We start from the raw sequence: 14,376 nt of genomic DNA, 5'->3' as shown, positions 1-14,376 counted from the left end.
CTTCAATTTTTGTCTTCAACTCAAAGCACAAACCCCACGATTTAATCTCAAACTGTACTGACATATGATAGCTTGAAATTCTACGAAATCTGTACATTGCACATGCGACTGCTAGTTGAGTCTGACAGTCATTCATAGATCTAATTCTATCTATGGGGGTATCTTTTTTCTGATATACCGACGTAATATATATATGAACCAGCATTTGAAATGTCTAAACATAAGAAATTCCACTCTACTTGCAGATCATTCCTAATATCAAGCTCTGACAGACAGATTCGTTGCTCATAATTTGTATCGACCCCTCATCCCTCGCGGTCTCGGCTCCTCCGAAGGAATTGGTGAATATAGATGATCGCTTTCTCTTTCTGCTATTGTTGGCGGTATCCGAAGGTTTGCCTATTATAATCTCCTTCGCTGCGGCCTCCTCGTGGTCGTCGACGTAGAGCCAATCCCATCCGCACTTCCCGGCATTGTTCCGAGCGTTTGTATGAAGCAATTTCTTGCCAGATTTCAGATCAAGTACACGTCCGACCCTTGTAGCTCCGAGAGCATAGGCAAGGAAAAGATAAGCTTTGCGTCTTTCTTCGGTCTTCCCACGTCCCAAGACCAAAAGCACGGATTGACCATCAAGAAGTTTCGCGCGTCCGTCGATCATTTCTGCAAACATGGTAGTTTCCGCGGAGTATGGTGTAAGCACTCTGGATTTGATAGCCCCATGGAGGTATTTGGATTCACCGGCAGGAAGAAGATAATGTTCCCAGCCAAGGATACGATTGTGGCTAGCACAATCTTCGATCCACCTCCTAGAAAGACAAGGAACATTGAGAGCAAGAGCTTGCATATACTTGGCTCGACGCGAGTGTTTATCTGCTATCAAGCAAGTAAATCCTATATTTTCAAACTTGGGCGCTAGGCGAAAGTGTATGGACTCCTCGGTGCTTGGAATTTGAGAAGAAGTGGCTGTGTGTGTAACAGGCGGCACACTAGATGGGAATTCAAAGAGTTCCTCGAATCCATCTTGGAGGATCTGACCACCATTCTCGAGAATCAGCTTTGTGAGTCGAGCCTTTGTGACATCCTGGTCCCCAAAGGAGACGGCAAATATCATCCCAGAGAAGAGACCTACGCGTGTAGGAAGTTGAGTACGTGAAACCTTTGACCCTGGCGACACAGGAGTCGAAGCACCTCGGCTTGGGGTCTGGATAACGTTCAGCGTTGGATCCAGTTTCTTATCAGGTGCAAATGAGCGGCCTTTCAACTGGTTCCATAATATCATGTCTAGATATATACTGTGTATTGGAACTTCGATCGTCTGTTCACTTTCTAAATGGCCGCCACCTGGAAGGCTCTTGCGTTGTTTGGCAGCAAGGATGACGGTCGAGAACCCATATATGTCTGTGACAGGAAAATGCCCGTAGTCATTTGTTTTCAATAGATCTCCAGGTTTAAGCTGCTGAGAAAACCCTCGGACTATGTGAGTAACCTTGGGCACATTCGGTAAATCGACTTTGATTGCATCTCCGACACGCAATTGTAATTTCTTAACCGATCCAAGAGCTACCTCTACCGGTCCACTGTCCACGAAGTTTACCATGCAACGTTGCGGCCCACAGGAACGGAGGTAAGTGGCAGGGTAATAGGCACGTTTGCGACCATTCCAGAAAGCGAGAACTTGATTTGGGGCAACCATTGCTTCTTCTAGCACCGGAGATTCAATATCAGATGTTGCATTATCGTCTTGTGTGTTGGTGTTCGACAAGTTCCTGTTCGACGCAACGGATGCACCTCGCACCATCTGCTCCGCTTGAATGGAGTTGGTATTTGTATAATTAATAAAGGAGCGCCGTGAGCTATCGTTGGAAAATTTAGACTTTTCTGAGGCAGGTAATCCAGAAGCCTTCTCTTCTGATCGATTAAATTGAGATTTTCGTGACATATTAGATTTAGTAGCTGGGGTGCGAGTGCGAGGCGATTCGTCCATATTAAACATATCTTCGCGTTGCGGTGGCCTGGTACGTTGACGTCGAATAATGGCGGGTCTCAATGAGGGCTCCGGAGATTCTGGGTGATTGGCCTGTGTCTCAGTATGTAAAGAATGTGTAGCGTTGACGCCATAACTTGATTCTGGAGGTACCAGGGAGGATTTGATATCTGGACTGATCCAGTCACTGGCTGTTTGTAGTCTTTTTTTGGGTGTACAATGTCTAGGACTTTCGATTGTCTTAGAAAACTCTCGATCTTCGTTGTTGAGAATCTCAATATCCAAAATATCGTCTGGTGTTGTGTTTGTGAACTGCTCAGCAGATATCTCTGATAAGGTCTTGATAGCGCCCTTTGCAGGACTGGAGCTGACAAAATCGCTCCATTTTCGGGGTTGGGCTTGGGGGCTTCCATTGCGTAAAGGAATACCAACGATGTTTCTCCTTTGCCGTTGGTGACGTATGGTAGGCAAGTCCGGATCTTCTTTGTCGGTCTCCTGCATAGAAGAAAGGCGACCGGGAGCCTCTAGAGTTATAGTTGGCTGACGAATCCGGTCAGGAGTGGACTCCGGTATACTTGTCTCGGGAACGGTATCATCTCCAATCTTGTTAACGGGAGTGTTGGCAACAACCGACGGCATAGATGATGACCCCGTTGGATTCTGTATGGAAGACTGCTGATACTTCGAGGGTGATAGTTGAGAATTGCGCTGTATAAGATGAGCTCCACGTTCCTGTGCGGAATACCTCTGACGTTGCCTTTTTCTGGGGGGAGAGGAGTCATCATAGGATGAGTGAATCTGTTCAAATTCAGGCTGAGAGAAAAGACTTGTGGTTCTAACATGTCTGGATGATCGTTGACTGGGTGATGGCTGAGAATCCCGTACATTTATCACTTGCTCTGACATTTTGATAATATTTCCCTCGGGCGTTAATAAAGAGAGTCCCGCTGGAGGAGTGTCAGTCAAGGTAGAACCATTGTATAGATCCAAAGCTTGCGATAGACGATCATGTGCCAGAGTAGCTGTATATGGACCAGCGGTATATAGCCCAACCTGATTTTCCTTGTCCTCCTCGGACGATGAAATAACCCGACGAGCTTGATTAGTTGGTATTGCAACATTGTCTTCTTTTTCAGTCTCCTCTTCGCTCGCTCCCTCGTTATTAAAGGAAGCAGAATGTTCTTGTTCATTATGCTCTGCCTCCAAGAATCCATCCCGACTTTGACACCTGATCGGTTTTGCGGGCAGCTTAGCCTTAGAGCTGGGAGATTCCCCTTCGGTCACAGTCGCCAAACGGATATTTGTTTCATTAACAATCTCCCGTTGTCGATTCAGTCGTTGAACAAAACTTGACTCTTCCTCGAAATCCGTATCAATGCGCTCTTCGGAATCGATATTCTCAGCAGAACGAGTCCGCTTCTCTTCGCTTAGTTTGTCGCGGAACTTCTGTGATTCGTCCATGGGCACGTATGACAAAGGATCGGTATGGTTTCGAATCAAGTGCGGCCGAGGTGTGCGAGAAGGGGAAGACGTATATTCCCCCAGCGGACGAGTTTGGATAGGAATATCAGGAGAAGGGCGATCGGACAGCGGTGCAGAGGGCAGCCCATTCACAAACGGCGAAGAAGGAGCTTGGGTAGCCTTGAAAAGTTCGGCGAGGCTGAGGGCCATCGTGCCACCACTTGAGCCTAAATCGGCAGCAAGAGGGTTACGAGGAAGGGACGGGGTCGTAGTTGCCAGATTCGGGGCATCCCGCTGCTTCTCCGCGGTCATGGGAGTCTCTAGAAAGCGTTGCGATTCTGGAAAGACTTCGTGGCTTGCTAAGTGCACGGGAGACGAAGGTCCCTCCTTCGAACTGAGCTCGTCATCGTCTGAGCTATTATGAATGACCGTCGCTTTCTTCGAGTCAAAGCCGGCCAGCAAATCGATATGTCCTGGCTCTCCCTCCTTGACGGTCAGCTGCAGAGACTCCTGGTCCACATCGTGAAGATCTGAACGAGGATAGCTGCCATCCTGTGACGGATGAAACGACTTCGCCCGAGCGATAATATTCTCATAAATTGACTGCGATATCGGTTGAGTATCGCCTGGGCCGCTTTCTCCGGAGTTCATCTTGGGGGTGATCGAGTCAGGAACGCCGCTCAACCGCTCTTGTGAATGCGAATTCCCCTGGCCGGTATCTTTTACATGGCGTTTTGTGTTCGAAAACACCTCGACAGCAATAGCAGGCTTCCTGTTATTTCCACGAGGTCGACTTCGGTGGGAAACACGTTTTCCATGGCTTATTTGGCTGGTGAGGGAAGATTGAGATTCAGCCTCGCTTACAAGCGCATGAGACAAATCATTTTCCTAAAAGCGTTATATTGCAGTTAGCGCGTTTGGCCAGAATGCCGGACGCCGTTTTATCAGCAGAGCACATACATCGCCACCTAGCGCAAAACGTTTTAGTTTTGCAATGTCCAGACTATCCGATGTCTGGGAATCCATATTGCAAAGTGCTCAGTCACAACAGCATTTCGACATGAGACGGCCTCGAATTTTGCGACTACTTTTTTCCATCCAAATGTCGCCTTTCGGTGTCACGACGCGAAACGCGTGAATGCACATGACAACCCGTGCCAGGTGGAGCCGGCTCAATCTTTCCCTTTGCGGCTAGCGTATCTGCATCTGTGATAAACTGATAATTGATTTAAGAGAGGAATCTACGGAGTATGCTAGTTAACATTGCTATGAACTCGTGAAAATATAGGTTCAAGGTGCAGCTTCATATGGGTATCATGCTATCGTACATTCATCAAGAAATTCATGTTACAATTGGGATAATGCAATGCACGTAATATGCGAGGCCATGTCAAAAATCCAAGCAGATACTATATATAAAAATCAATCTCGTGAGCGGTTTGGCACCCAACGCCTGATAAGAATCTCTCGGACTTTGTATCGGCGTAGTGTCTCTCCAATATTATCCAGTGGCAGGGACGCCAAGGGTGGTGGTATGTCAACGAAGCACAACACGAGCGATTTCTTGACTTGTGCCTGTACACGGTTGACCCCATGTAACCACCACCAACTCCGAGATTGTTTCCGGGACGAATAGTCTCTTAGCTCAGGAGTGGACTCCCAGTGAGAGTTTTCATACGATGGTATAACGAGGACAGCAAATTCAGCATGTGCAAAAGCCGGTCCACGGTTGTAAAGTAGATAATCAACGCCAAACTTGACACCAGACCGGACAACCCAGCCAAGCGAGCGAAAGTGGTGGTAGACCACGTATGATACAAGAAAAGGGTCATCGGGCCCAATAGCATCTGTCTCAGGACGAGGCGGGAAAGTAGAATGCCGTGTGAAGAGTTTGACAAGAGACGTCGTCGGAATAACAGATCTGGTGTCTTGGTCATAAACTTGCAGAGCTCCCAAGCCGTAGGCAAGAAAGAGAGTCTCCTCATTGGTAAGCTGGAGGTGCTCCTCGTTGACCAAGTCATCCACGTCGACTTTTGTCAGACTGTCTCGAATGAGAGATCCATTCACAGCCCCTTGAGGCTCGGGTATATATTTCTTTTCCTCGAGGACAGGCGAGAAACGGACGCTTTTTGTTAGAGGAGAGGCCTTTTCCTCCACCGGTTCGATTTTATCATGAGTGGAATTTAGTGTTTGCGATGCTGTTTCCAGAGATGAGACGGCATCCTTATTCGCAGACTCATTAATGAAGCCATTGGCATGTTCATCAGCTGAATCGGCTCTTGTCTCTAACTGTTGTGAGACACCGGAGTTACTCTTCTTCTTAGCTGCCTCTTCCTTCAATTGCTGGGCGATTGCTTCTTGCTCTTTTCTAGCTCTTTCGAGTTTCATTTCCCGACGTTCTACCCTTCTTTCGCCAGTTACTTCTTCGCTCGTATTCGAGGCTAAGAGACCTCTTCTTTTCTTCTCACGTTCGAGCCAACTGGGTTCACTTCTGCTAAGGGTTCCTTTGCCAAAAAATCCCATTTCCCAAAGAGCCCTCACAGCCCTGGGGTCCGTAACTTGAACGGATGATGTAGCAGCATCAAAATAAGCGAAATATATTTTTTTGTCCAGTGGAGAAGCTAAGTATGTTGTAAGATATGACAGAAGAACACTTATAACAGATATCGGGTTATGAGGAATAAGAAGGGGTAATGGTTGGACTGTGACAGGAAGTGGGAAGCGATGAATATGTCTGTAATTAGGCTTCGGTGGTCGAGGACGCCTATTGTTACCTGTCTCGGGCTGGGTGGCAGTCCCATTCAGAGTATTAGGCGAAGCCATATGGATAAAGATGAATGTGTAAATGTGCAATATCAGATCACTATCATAAACACAAGTTAGTCTTATATGCGCCGGAGAAATATTTCACACAAAAAAGGCATGGTGATTGCATATGATAGAAATTTTCGCTTTTCTCAGATACCGTTGTAGTCTATAATCAAGGCCACCATTGACAAACAGCAAGAAATCAAAACGCCGTAGGTCTAGGCATTTCGATATAGGTGTCATCACCGAAGCGAATGGTCGGAATACAGGGAAGAAAATAATGGCTTACCTTGGAGCATGCTTGAGGCGAAATCTTGCTACAACGGCAGAATTTTTTTTTTTCTTTCTTTCACAGGATTTGCAAAATGAATTCACGGTTAATCGACCATAATTGAGACTCAATGGAGGTGTAATGATTGTGATACAGCCTCTATAAATACTAGACGCAGGCGTAGTAATGGTGGAAAAGACGAAAGAGAAACAAGCGGGAGGAAAATTTCTAGCTTAGTTCGACTTTAGCCAAATCTTTGTCAGCGTGCGTTCAGACCAATGAAATTCGAGATCAAGCTCGAGTGCGGGCGGTGAGAGATGCGCCAAAAATTTCTCCAGGCCAAATCAAAATCGAGAAAATTGTCAAGACTCGCTCGCAAGCGATAATTATCCCAACACGACCGTCGGAAAATAACAATCATCTTAAGCACCTTTGTTTGAAATACCGTCAAAATGCATCTTATGGTATTGTGATTTCTTTTCCACCTTTGTCATTGAGAAAGTACGCTAACAGTGAAGCAGTACACTCTCGATCAAGATGGCAAGCGCATCTGTTCGTCCTCCACACAGTTATATTTCTTGAAGCAGCTGAACGTGGGCACTAAACTAATCTCATGGTTATTACAGATACATTGAAGAAAGTCTTGAGCGGCGAGGTCACGAAATCCGCACACCCAGCTCGATTTTCTCCAGATGACAAGTACTCCAGGTGAGCAAGCACTGATGCCATTTTCCATTATATGCCGACTTTGAATTCAGCGGTCGCTAATGGGTCTACTTTTTTTAATGTATAGACACCGAGTTACTTTGAAAAAGCGCTACGGCCTCCTTCTCACACAACAGCCAGACAAAGTTGCTGCGAAAATGTGATATGGGAAAGCAAAAAAAAAAAAAAGAAAGAAAGAAAAGATGAGATTTTGGCGGGCACCAGGGAGGTGTACCCAAAGTTGAATATGTGATACCTTTTCGAATATGGCGAATGGTGTTTTTGTTTACGATGGGTTTACTGCATGAGTTTTATGGCTGCTGATATTTGAGGGAAAGCATGCCAGTTCCCATAGCTGTGTACATGTATACTGAATCAAGGATAGATGATATGAATGGTTTATTGCTCCATTACTTCACTCACGAGGTTGATGATTAAACATGGTATATACTCGAAGATTGGTTTCATATCTCGTTAAAAATTCGTATAGTAAAGAGAAAAGAGGAACATTATTCACACATAGTCCTTGAAGATAATGTACCGTATGTCCTTCCCAGAACGCCATCAGAATGCAATAATATCTATGCGCACGATCATTATCGCTTCCTCGAGTTCACACCCCGGCCGGCTCCGACCTTGACTCGACCGCCCGATCGGTGTCTCTCGCCGGTCAAAATGCTCGGTAGGTAATCTTCATCCATGAGATCGCGCTCTCTACGTTGCTGGCGCTGCTCATTAGTCACAGCGCGAACATATTCTTTTTGATCCTCGGCAAGAATGAGATCTGTTCCCCAGCCTCCTTGACCACCGCCCCCTTTCCACTTGCCATTTGAAGTTCCGTGGACTGGTTTTGGGATACTGTATACATTGCCGCGGTTGTTCCATTGCATATTCTTCTTCAAATGAAGTTTGAACTGGCCATTGGAGTCGGTGGAACACGAGACTCGTGTCAAGGTGTCTTTGCCACAGCGAGGACAGAATTGCTTATTCATATCCTTTGTGGTGGAAAAGCATGCGTGGCAGCGCTTGACAAATGTTCTCAAATGACGAATTCTTTGTAATGTTGTCGTTGACAGAAGATTCAGATTCATCTGCAGGAGAACGTTTTGACACTGGGAGAAAATCAGCACATCAAATTCATTTCTTTCGTGCGTAATGATACGACATGACTTACTGCAAAATCCGTTGTCATGGTGGCAACTTGCATGACTTTAGGCTCGGGGGTTGCTGATACGCCTGCTGATTCATCTCGAGCTTGCTTCTTCTTGATATTCGAGGGTGTAATCCATTCGCCGCCGCCATCCGAGTCTTCACCTTCTTCTGCGTTATCTGCATCTTGAATTCCCTCAGGTGCACCATTCACTGTATCGTCAAGATTAGGTGTTGATTCCTCCGGCGCAGCCTCATCTAGTCCAGCGCGCTGCTCTACGTTCGCATCAATGGTGGTCGCCGCTAAGTCTTCAGTAACCGTGTTGACATCTGCCGTTTTTGTTTCGGTCGCTTCTTCTCCTTCTGCTCTGTCGGTAGCCTCGGTATTAACTGGCTTCTCAGTTGTGGTATTTTCCGTCGACGACTCCTCCGTAGCCGGGGGCTTGCCGTTCAGTCTCTTTTGACCGGGGACACTCCTTAACCTCCAATCTCCGCCATTCCTTTCACATTCAATTTCGTATGCAAGGGCCATAATCTCAATATCAACTTTGCTCAGCACCGCGCGATCCCCAGTCTTACGCGCAAACTCGCTTATGACCTGTACGCTTTTGGGGGATGGTGCCCTTTGCTTCAGGAAAGGAAGATAAAGCGTCTCAACTCGAGATCTGGCAACGGGGTCACGGATTTCGCCCACGACTGCCGGGGTGGTAACCAATTCTTCGGCTTGTGCGAGTAATGTCGACAGCGGGGGTACGTTTTTCAAGAGGGGTCCAGCGTCAAGTACAATGGTGTGCACTGGCTTTGTCGAGGTAGGCTGTTCTGCCATGATTGCAAGATGTTGTTGGCTAATCGTATAGATACTAAAAAGCCCGAACTTCTTCCAGAAACTGGGTGAATTTCGAGGAGTTATTGTTGCTGTCGTCGTCGTCGAATTTCATGCAACTTTTTCTGTGGATGGTCCGTGCACCGCATCACTTATCGCTTATCATAGACTCTTATCTTATCGATTAACCTCCAGCCCTAAATTTTGACCACATTCGATTCAGTTAACTACAATCGACAGTCTGCCAGTATTTTCATAAGATAAAAATTTGGTCCCTTTACCGAGAGGGGTCTCCTAGCCTGTGACTATGTGCTGTTTGGTTGGGCTTCAATATGTATACTATAGGTTTTGCCAAAGCTTCCCTGCGGGGCTACTTTTGCTGGAAGCTGGCGCCCAGTTGTAGATTCTCGCAGGTCTCCAATTCACTGCCTATGAGTGAGTTGATTTTTCCTGCTGGGATACACCTGGTAGTTATCAAGCTATCTACAAAGGTACTATAGTAGCCTTGTACAATCATAAGCACCCTAATTGTATCGAGCCTCCTCTCCCAGACAGTCCTGCTCCATCTCGCTAACTAGCCCTCGTTCTTAGCCAACAATATGTAACTGCTTTCTCTAATTCGCCTCTACATTGGTGGCCTGTCGTGTATTTAATGAAAGAAACATCTCCTGGGGCATAACACTAATACTGTTATGCAAATTGAACAATAGACCATACACAAGTGACTAAGTACGCATTATGTTCCACGGGATTGACCGCGATGATCTCTCCAAATAAAAACGCTTCAGACACGCTTGTCTCAACACAAAGTTGGCCAATAAAGCAATTGCATCAGGTGGTGGCTGTCTCCCATGGCAATGCAACCAGCCCCAGAGATTAGACGACATCGTGCTGCTTTGTGTGAGGACCGTCGAGCCAGCCACAGTCTTGCAGCATAAACAAGAATCAAGGACCACGACCGCCCTGCCCAATTAGGTCAAGATCCGTTTTGCTCGCCCACGCGTCCACCCTCTTATTTCTCCTCCTCCTTTCCGTTCTTACTTCCAGGACAACTACCCTCGACGACGAGTGCTCCTTGGATAGTTGCCTACTTGTTTATTTACACGTCTAAGATTTAGTCTCTTTCGTCTTCTTACTCTCTTGGAAAACTTTGTCAAAACTGGCTCTTCAATTTATGTAACCAACATGAGCACTCAGGATGTCCATATCGTCCCTCTGGCGCCCCGTGCTGTCGAGGCAATATCTGCCAGTGTGATACTCATGGTACTGGCAATTGGCTTGTTTGTTGCTCGCTTCTATACACGACGCAACATCAACGCAGTGCAGTCGAGCGACTGGATGGTTCTTGTTTCCTTGGTGCGAAAGCAGTGACCCTTCCTCCTCCTCTTCCTGATTTATGGATGTCGATATTAGTTAGGCCCCATGCTGACTCATAATGTCTAGTTACTTTCTATTGCTTTTGTTGGAATATTTGTTGCAGGTTAGATTACCTCCTGTCATATTGAGATCCACTCGCAGAAACTCGAAGCTAACAAATATCCTATCCTACAGAAGTGACAACTGGTATGGGCTTGCACGATGATGATGTTCCTCTAGGAACATCTATTTTCCAAAAGAAAGTATGTGGGATAACCCTGCAGTCCCTATAAGTACACAAAATTGAAATGCTGACAACTATATATCATTAAGCTCTTTTGGATTAGTATTCCATTTTACAACGCCGCAATGATAACCGCCAAAGCCTCTATTATTATCCAATACTTTCACGTCTTCCCAACCAGAAAAATGCGCATCGTCTGCTTGGTCATGGCTGCTATCATGATCCTGTGCGGTACCTGGATGGTATTCAGTGCTATTTTCAATTGTATTCCCGTTGCCAAATTCTGGAATGCCGACCTTCCAGGCCATTGTCTGCGGGATAAATTTCTCTGGTTCTCCAATGCATCTCTGAATATTTTCACTGACATGGCAATTCTTGTCATTCCAATTCCGGCCTTGACTTCGTTGGGCTTGCCAGTTAGACAGAAGGTTGGACTGTGCTGTCTCTTTGCCTTGGGTTCGTTGTAAGTCTCATACCCTATCCCTCCCTAAAACCGTTCCGTTGAGTGCTATCAACGACATATAATTGTGCATGTGCATTATGGAAATTCTCTAATTTAGTTGCTTCCAGTGTCTGTATCACTAGTATATGCCGCCTGCAGAGCTTGAAGGCATTGGTAGATTCAGATGATCATTCTTGTGAGTCTCTCCTTCCCCCCAAATCATCTGAATTTTTGTCAAGTACCATCAACTAACACTCCGTCTTCTCCTCGACAGACCATAGCCTAGCAGTATCAATGTGGTCTGCCGTCGAATGCAACACGGGAATCATCTGTGCATGCCTCCCAACTCTCCGCCCAGCAGTAACCCGCATATGGCCATCATTATCATTCATATTTCCTGATGTATCCATTGACCGTCAACCCGAGCCCTCCATCACGGATCAGACATCCCTGACCCGCCGCGGCGGTGGTGGTGGCCATACTAACATGCGCATGAACTTCGCCTCTAGAGAGATCGAAGCTAGCCGTGAATCCGCATCCAAATACAGTGTAAACGGCGGTATGCCACAATACCAACAATTCATGAACCCTAGGGTTGCTCCTATGCCTGGAAACGCTTTTGCGCAGAATTTGATGCGTAAGGGTTCCTTTTTTTGAGCAGCGTCCTAGCAGCTATATTTGACCTTTATTCTTTTCTTCTGTTTTTGCCTTTCGTCTTTTGATTTGGCTATTTAAAGTTGTATAACTTGTTGACGGCAATAAAACACATTACTCACAGAGGGAACTCGAGGGGTTGAAGATGATGACGTATACTGAAGATTTGGGAAGGGCCAATATGTGGTTTTGAGATTAATCGACCGCTCAGTCGTGGTGGGTGTGATGAACAAAACTATATGCGGCGTTACTGACTAGAAAAGTGTCTTGGGAGAATCAATAATATGATCAATTATGTGGAGCTAGCAAGAGTAACCACTCATCGCAACTTAGGAGTATACCCTAAATATCCATGGATCCGTTTTTATCTGCTAAGTTTGACTAATGGCTGTGATGGCAGTACTCGATTCTAATCCGATTGCTCCAAACAAGTATATATATACACACAAGCCCAAATCGACAGGATTTTAAAATAATACTCTAAGCAAGCGATGGGTGATTTATTTCTGCTCGGAAATCAAATGCTATACCCCCTTTAAACCCCCCCGGGGGGGCCGTCAATACAACTCAAAATTCCTGGAAGTTCTTGTCTACCTCCTCAAAATGGTCGAAAAAGCCTTTGAATAACTTAACGCCCAAACCGGGATCCAAGCTTCCCGTTGTCGCCCGGATACTATGCATGCTTAACTGCGGGATACCAGCATCAATGGTTCTCACTCCAATTTGAGCGCTACTCATAGGACCAATGGTACCGCCAGATCGGGAGTCATTCCTAATCTGGAATACTTGCAGCTTGCTGTCACTTCGATCAGCAATTGCTTGCAAGATAGCAGTGCTGACGGCATCGGTGGCCATGTGTCCATTGGGATCTGCTGATACGGTCACACCGACATTGAGGCGCGGCATGTGGTTCTCCAGATATGCATTGAGAAAGTTAGGGTTCACAGCATGAATGACGTCGGACGAGATCAAGAAACTGTTCGCAACGGTCTGGTTGTAGACGTTTGGTCCGTAGTTACCGTCGGCAAATGCCTCGGCAATACGCTCAATCACGCTGCTCAGGTAAGTCGACCGTGCACCCTGGCGAAGGAGAGACCCGACTTCCTCGTCATCGAACATGCCGACGAGCTTGACGAGGCCCGGTGATGCCGCATCGGGAGAAGCGATCAGAGCTTCGTGGGCTGCGAAGCAGCAGAGTTTGTCATCAATGCGACCAGCAAAGATCAAGTCTTTCTCGAGACCACCAACCTGGGCAGGTTGACTATCATAAAGCTCCAATTCCCAGTTGACGATGTTGCTATAGTCGGTGACACCAAGCTCTTTGGAAATGACCTGTACCAACTTCGGAGGCTGAGTGGCTGCGAAAGTGCCGGGCTTGATAGAGTTCGCAACCTCATCAATGGAAGACGAATTTGCAGAGAAAAGATCAGAGTTATCTACACCAATAATGGGAACCATGTTGGTCTCTAGATTTGCAGCCGTTGACGCTGCGCCGAAATGAGGGGCCAGAGACGGGATACGAGCAATGGGCCAGTCCAGCTTTACCAATTTAGTCTTCACAACGCCATTTGCATCCTTAACGAGAACCCGGCCACCAATAGCCAAGTCCCGATCCCACCAGGTCTTATTCAAGGCACCTGCGTATGGAGCAATCGCCAGCTGTCTGTACCCAACCTTGTTCGGCAACGTCGACACGGGCTTCAACCTGGTGGTCAGCGCATCGATATGTCCCGCGATAAGACCAATGCCATTTCCGCTTTTGTACTCAGTGCCAACAGCGAATGCGACCAAAGAGCTGCCATTGCGGGTGAGATAGTACTTTCCACCGCGCTTCAACTGGGAGGTCCACGTGTTGCGTTCCGAGAGTCTCGTGTAGCCGTGGGCTTCGAGTTCCTTGCTGAAATAATCAACAGCGTGGAATATAGTAGGGTTCTTGCTGATGAAGTCAATAAACGGCTGCGTATAGGCCTCTGGTGCGAAGGCGGCGCTCGCGCATCGTTGCTGTGGTTGCTGTTGTGGGGAAGCTTTGGCGCTGGGATCAGACTCGGAAAGTTGCAGTCGCGAGACCGAGGACTGAAGGGATGAGAATCGCTGCTTCGTCATGTTGCTGGAATTTTGAAGGGGAAGCAAGCAAGGCAGGGCTGGTACTGCAATGTGTAGTGTATACAGGGAGGAGGTGGGAAAGACGAGGGAGTTCCGAAGGAGTAAACAGCAGCGCAGGGGCAGCGGCGGCCGCTTATCAGCCCGCAGCCAGTGGCCGAGCTTACCGCCAGCCTCAGGCCCCACAACGTCACACGCCTTATCACCGCGAGATCACGTTACATTTTAGCCCTAGTTTTGTCTCAACAACCATGCAAGGTCTGTCCCCTACGCATATCACAGTCCATATGACAGGCTTTTTTTTCCCCAAAGATGGAGCATAAAATCAGAGGAAAGCTCAATAGAACGACCACAATACCGCTCCTTATTATACAAAACC

The 14,376-nt window shown here is 46.9% G+C and overlaps 6 protein-coding genes across 6 annotated transcripts; 2 read left to right on the top strand and 4 right to left on the bottom strand.

The window, feature by feature from the left end:
* Positions 1–235: 235 nt before the first annotated feature.
* On the bottom strand, positions 236–4,471 carry UA08_00315 (hypothetical protein; the record flags this gene model as incomplete). Its single annotated transcript, XM_020260108.1, has 2 exons — positions 236–4,333; positions 4,406–4,471. 2 exons carry the CDS (start codon positions 4,469–4,471, stop codon positions 236–238), a joined length of 4,164 nt encoding a protein of 1,387 aa, XP_020124207.1.
* Positions 4,472–4,867: 396 nt separating this feature from the next.
* UA08_00314 (hypothetical protein) lies at positions 4,868–6,268 on the bottom strand (the record flags this gene model as incomplete). Its single annotated transcript, XM_020260107.1, has 2 exons — positions 4,868–6,066; positions 6,220–6,268. The coding sequence occupies 2 exons, from the start codon at positions 6,266–6,268 to the stop codon at positions 4,868–4,870; spliced, it is 1,248 nt and encodes a 415-aa protein (XP_020124208.1).
* A 708-nt stretch (positions 6,269–6,976) lies between these two features.
* On the top strand, positions 6,977–7,393 carry UA08_00313 (H/ACA ribonucleoprotein complex subunit 3; the record flags this gene model as incomplete). Its single annotated transcript, XM_020260106.1, has 4 exons — positions 6,977–6,988; positions 7,046–7,076; positions 7,151–7,232; positions 7,318–7,393. The coding sequence occupies 4 exons, from the start codon at positions 6,977–6,979 to the stop codon at positions 7,391–7,393; spliced, it is 201 nt and encodes a 66-aa protein (XP_020124212.1).
* Positions 7,394–7,825: 432 nt separating this feature from the next.
* UA08_00312 (hypothetical protein) lies at positions 7,826–9,204 on the bottom strand (the record flags this gene model as incomplete). Its single annotated transcript, XM_020260105.1, has 2 exons — positions 7,826–8,341; positions 8,404–9,204. The coding sequence occupies 2 exons, from the start codon at positions 9,202–9,204 to the stop codon at positions 7,826–7,828; spliced, it is 1,317 nt and encodes a 438-aa protein (XP_020124213.1).
* A 1,182-nt stretch (positions 9,205–10,386) lies between these two features.
* UA08_00311 (hypothetical protein) lies at positions 10,387–11,900 on the top strand (the record flags this gene model as incomplete). Its single annotated transcript, XM_020260104.1, has 6 exons — positions 10,387–10,557; positions 10,645–10,681; positions 10,753–10,820; positions 10,891–11,264; positions 11,387–11,439; positions 11,518–11,900. The coding sequence occupies 6 exons, from the start codon at positions 10,387–10,389 to the stop codon at positions 11,898–11,900; spliced, it is 1,086 nt and encodes a 361-aa protein (XP_020124315.1).
* A 564-nt stretch (positions 11,901–12,464) lies between these two features.
* On the bottom strand, positions 12,465–14,000 carry UA08_00310 (hypothetical protein; the record flags this gene model as incomplete). Its single annotated transcript, XM_020260103.1, has 1 exon — positions 12,465–14,000. The coding sequence occupies one exon, from the start codon at positions 13,998–14,000 to the stop codon at positions 12,465–12,467; it is 1,536 nt and encodes a 511-aa protein (XP_020124211.1).
* Between the last annotated feature and the right edge of the window lie 376 nt (positions 14,001–14,376).

This window comes from Talaromyces atroroseus (genome assembly GCF_001907595.1).
Source record: "Talaromyces atroroseus strain IBT 11181 chromosome Unknown scaffold_0, whole genome shotgun sequence".
Lineage (NCBI taxonomy): Eukaryota > Fungi > Ascomycota > Eurotiomycetes > Eurotiales > Trichocomaceae > Talaromyces > Talaromyces atroroseus.
The sequence above is the reverse complement of the archived record's forward strand: the minus strand, read 5'-3'. Positions and strand labels throughout refer to the sequence as shown.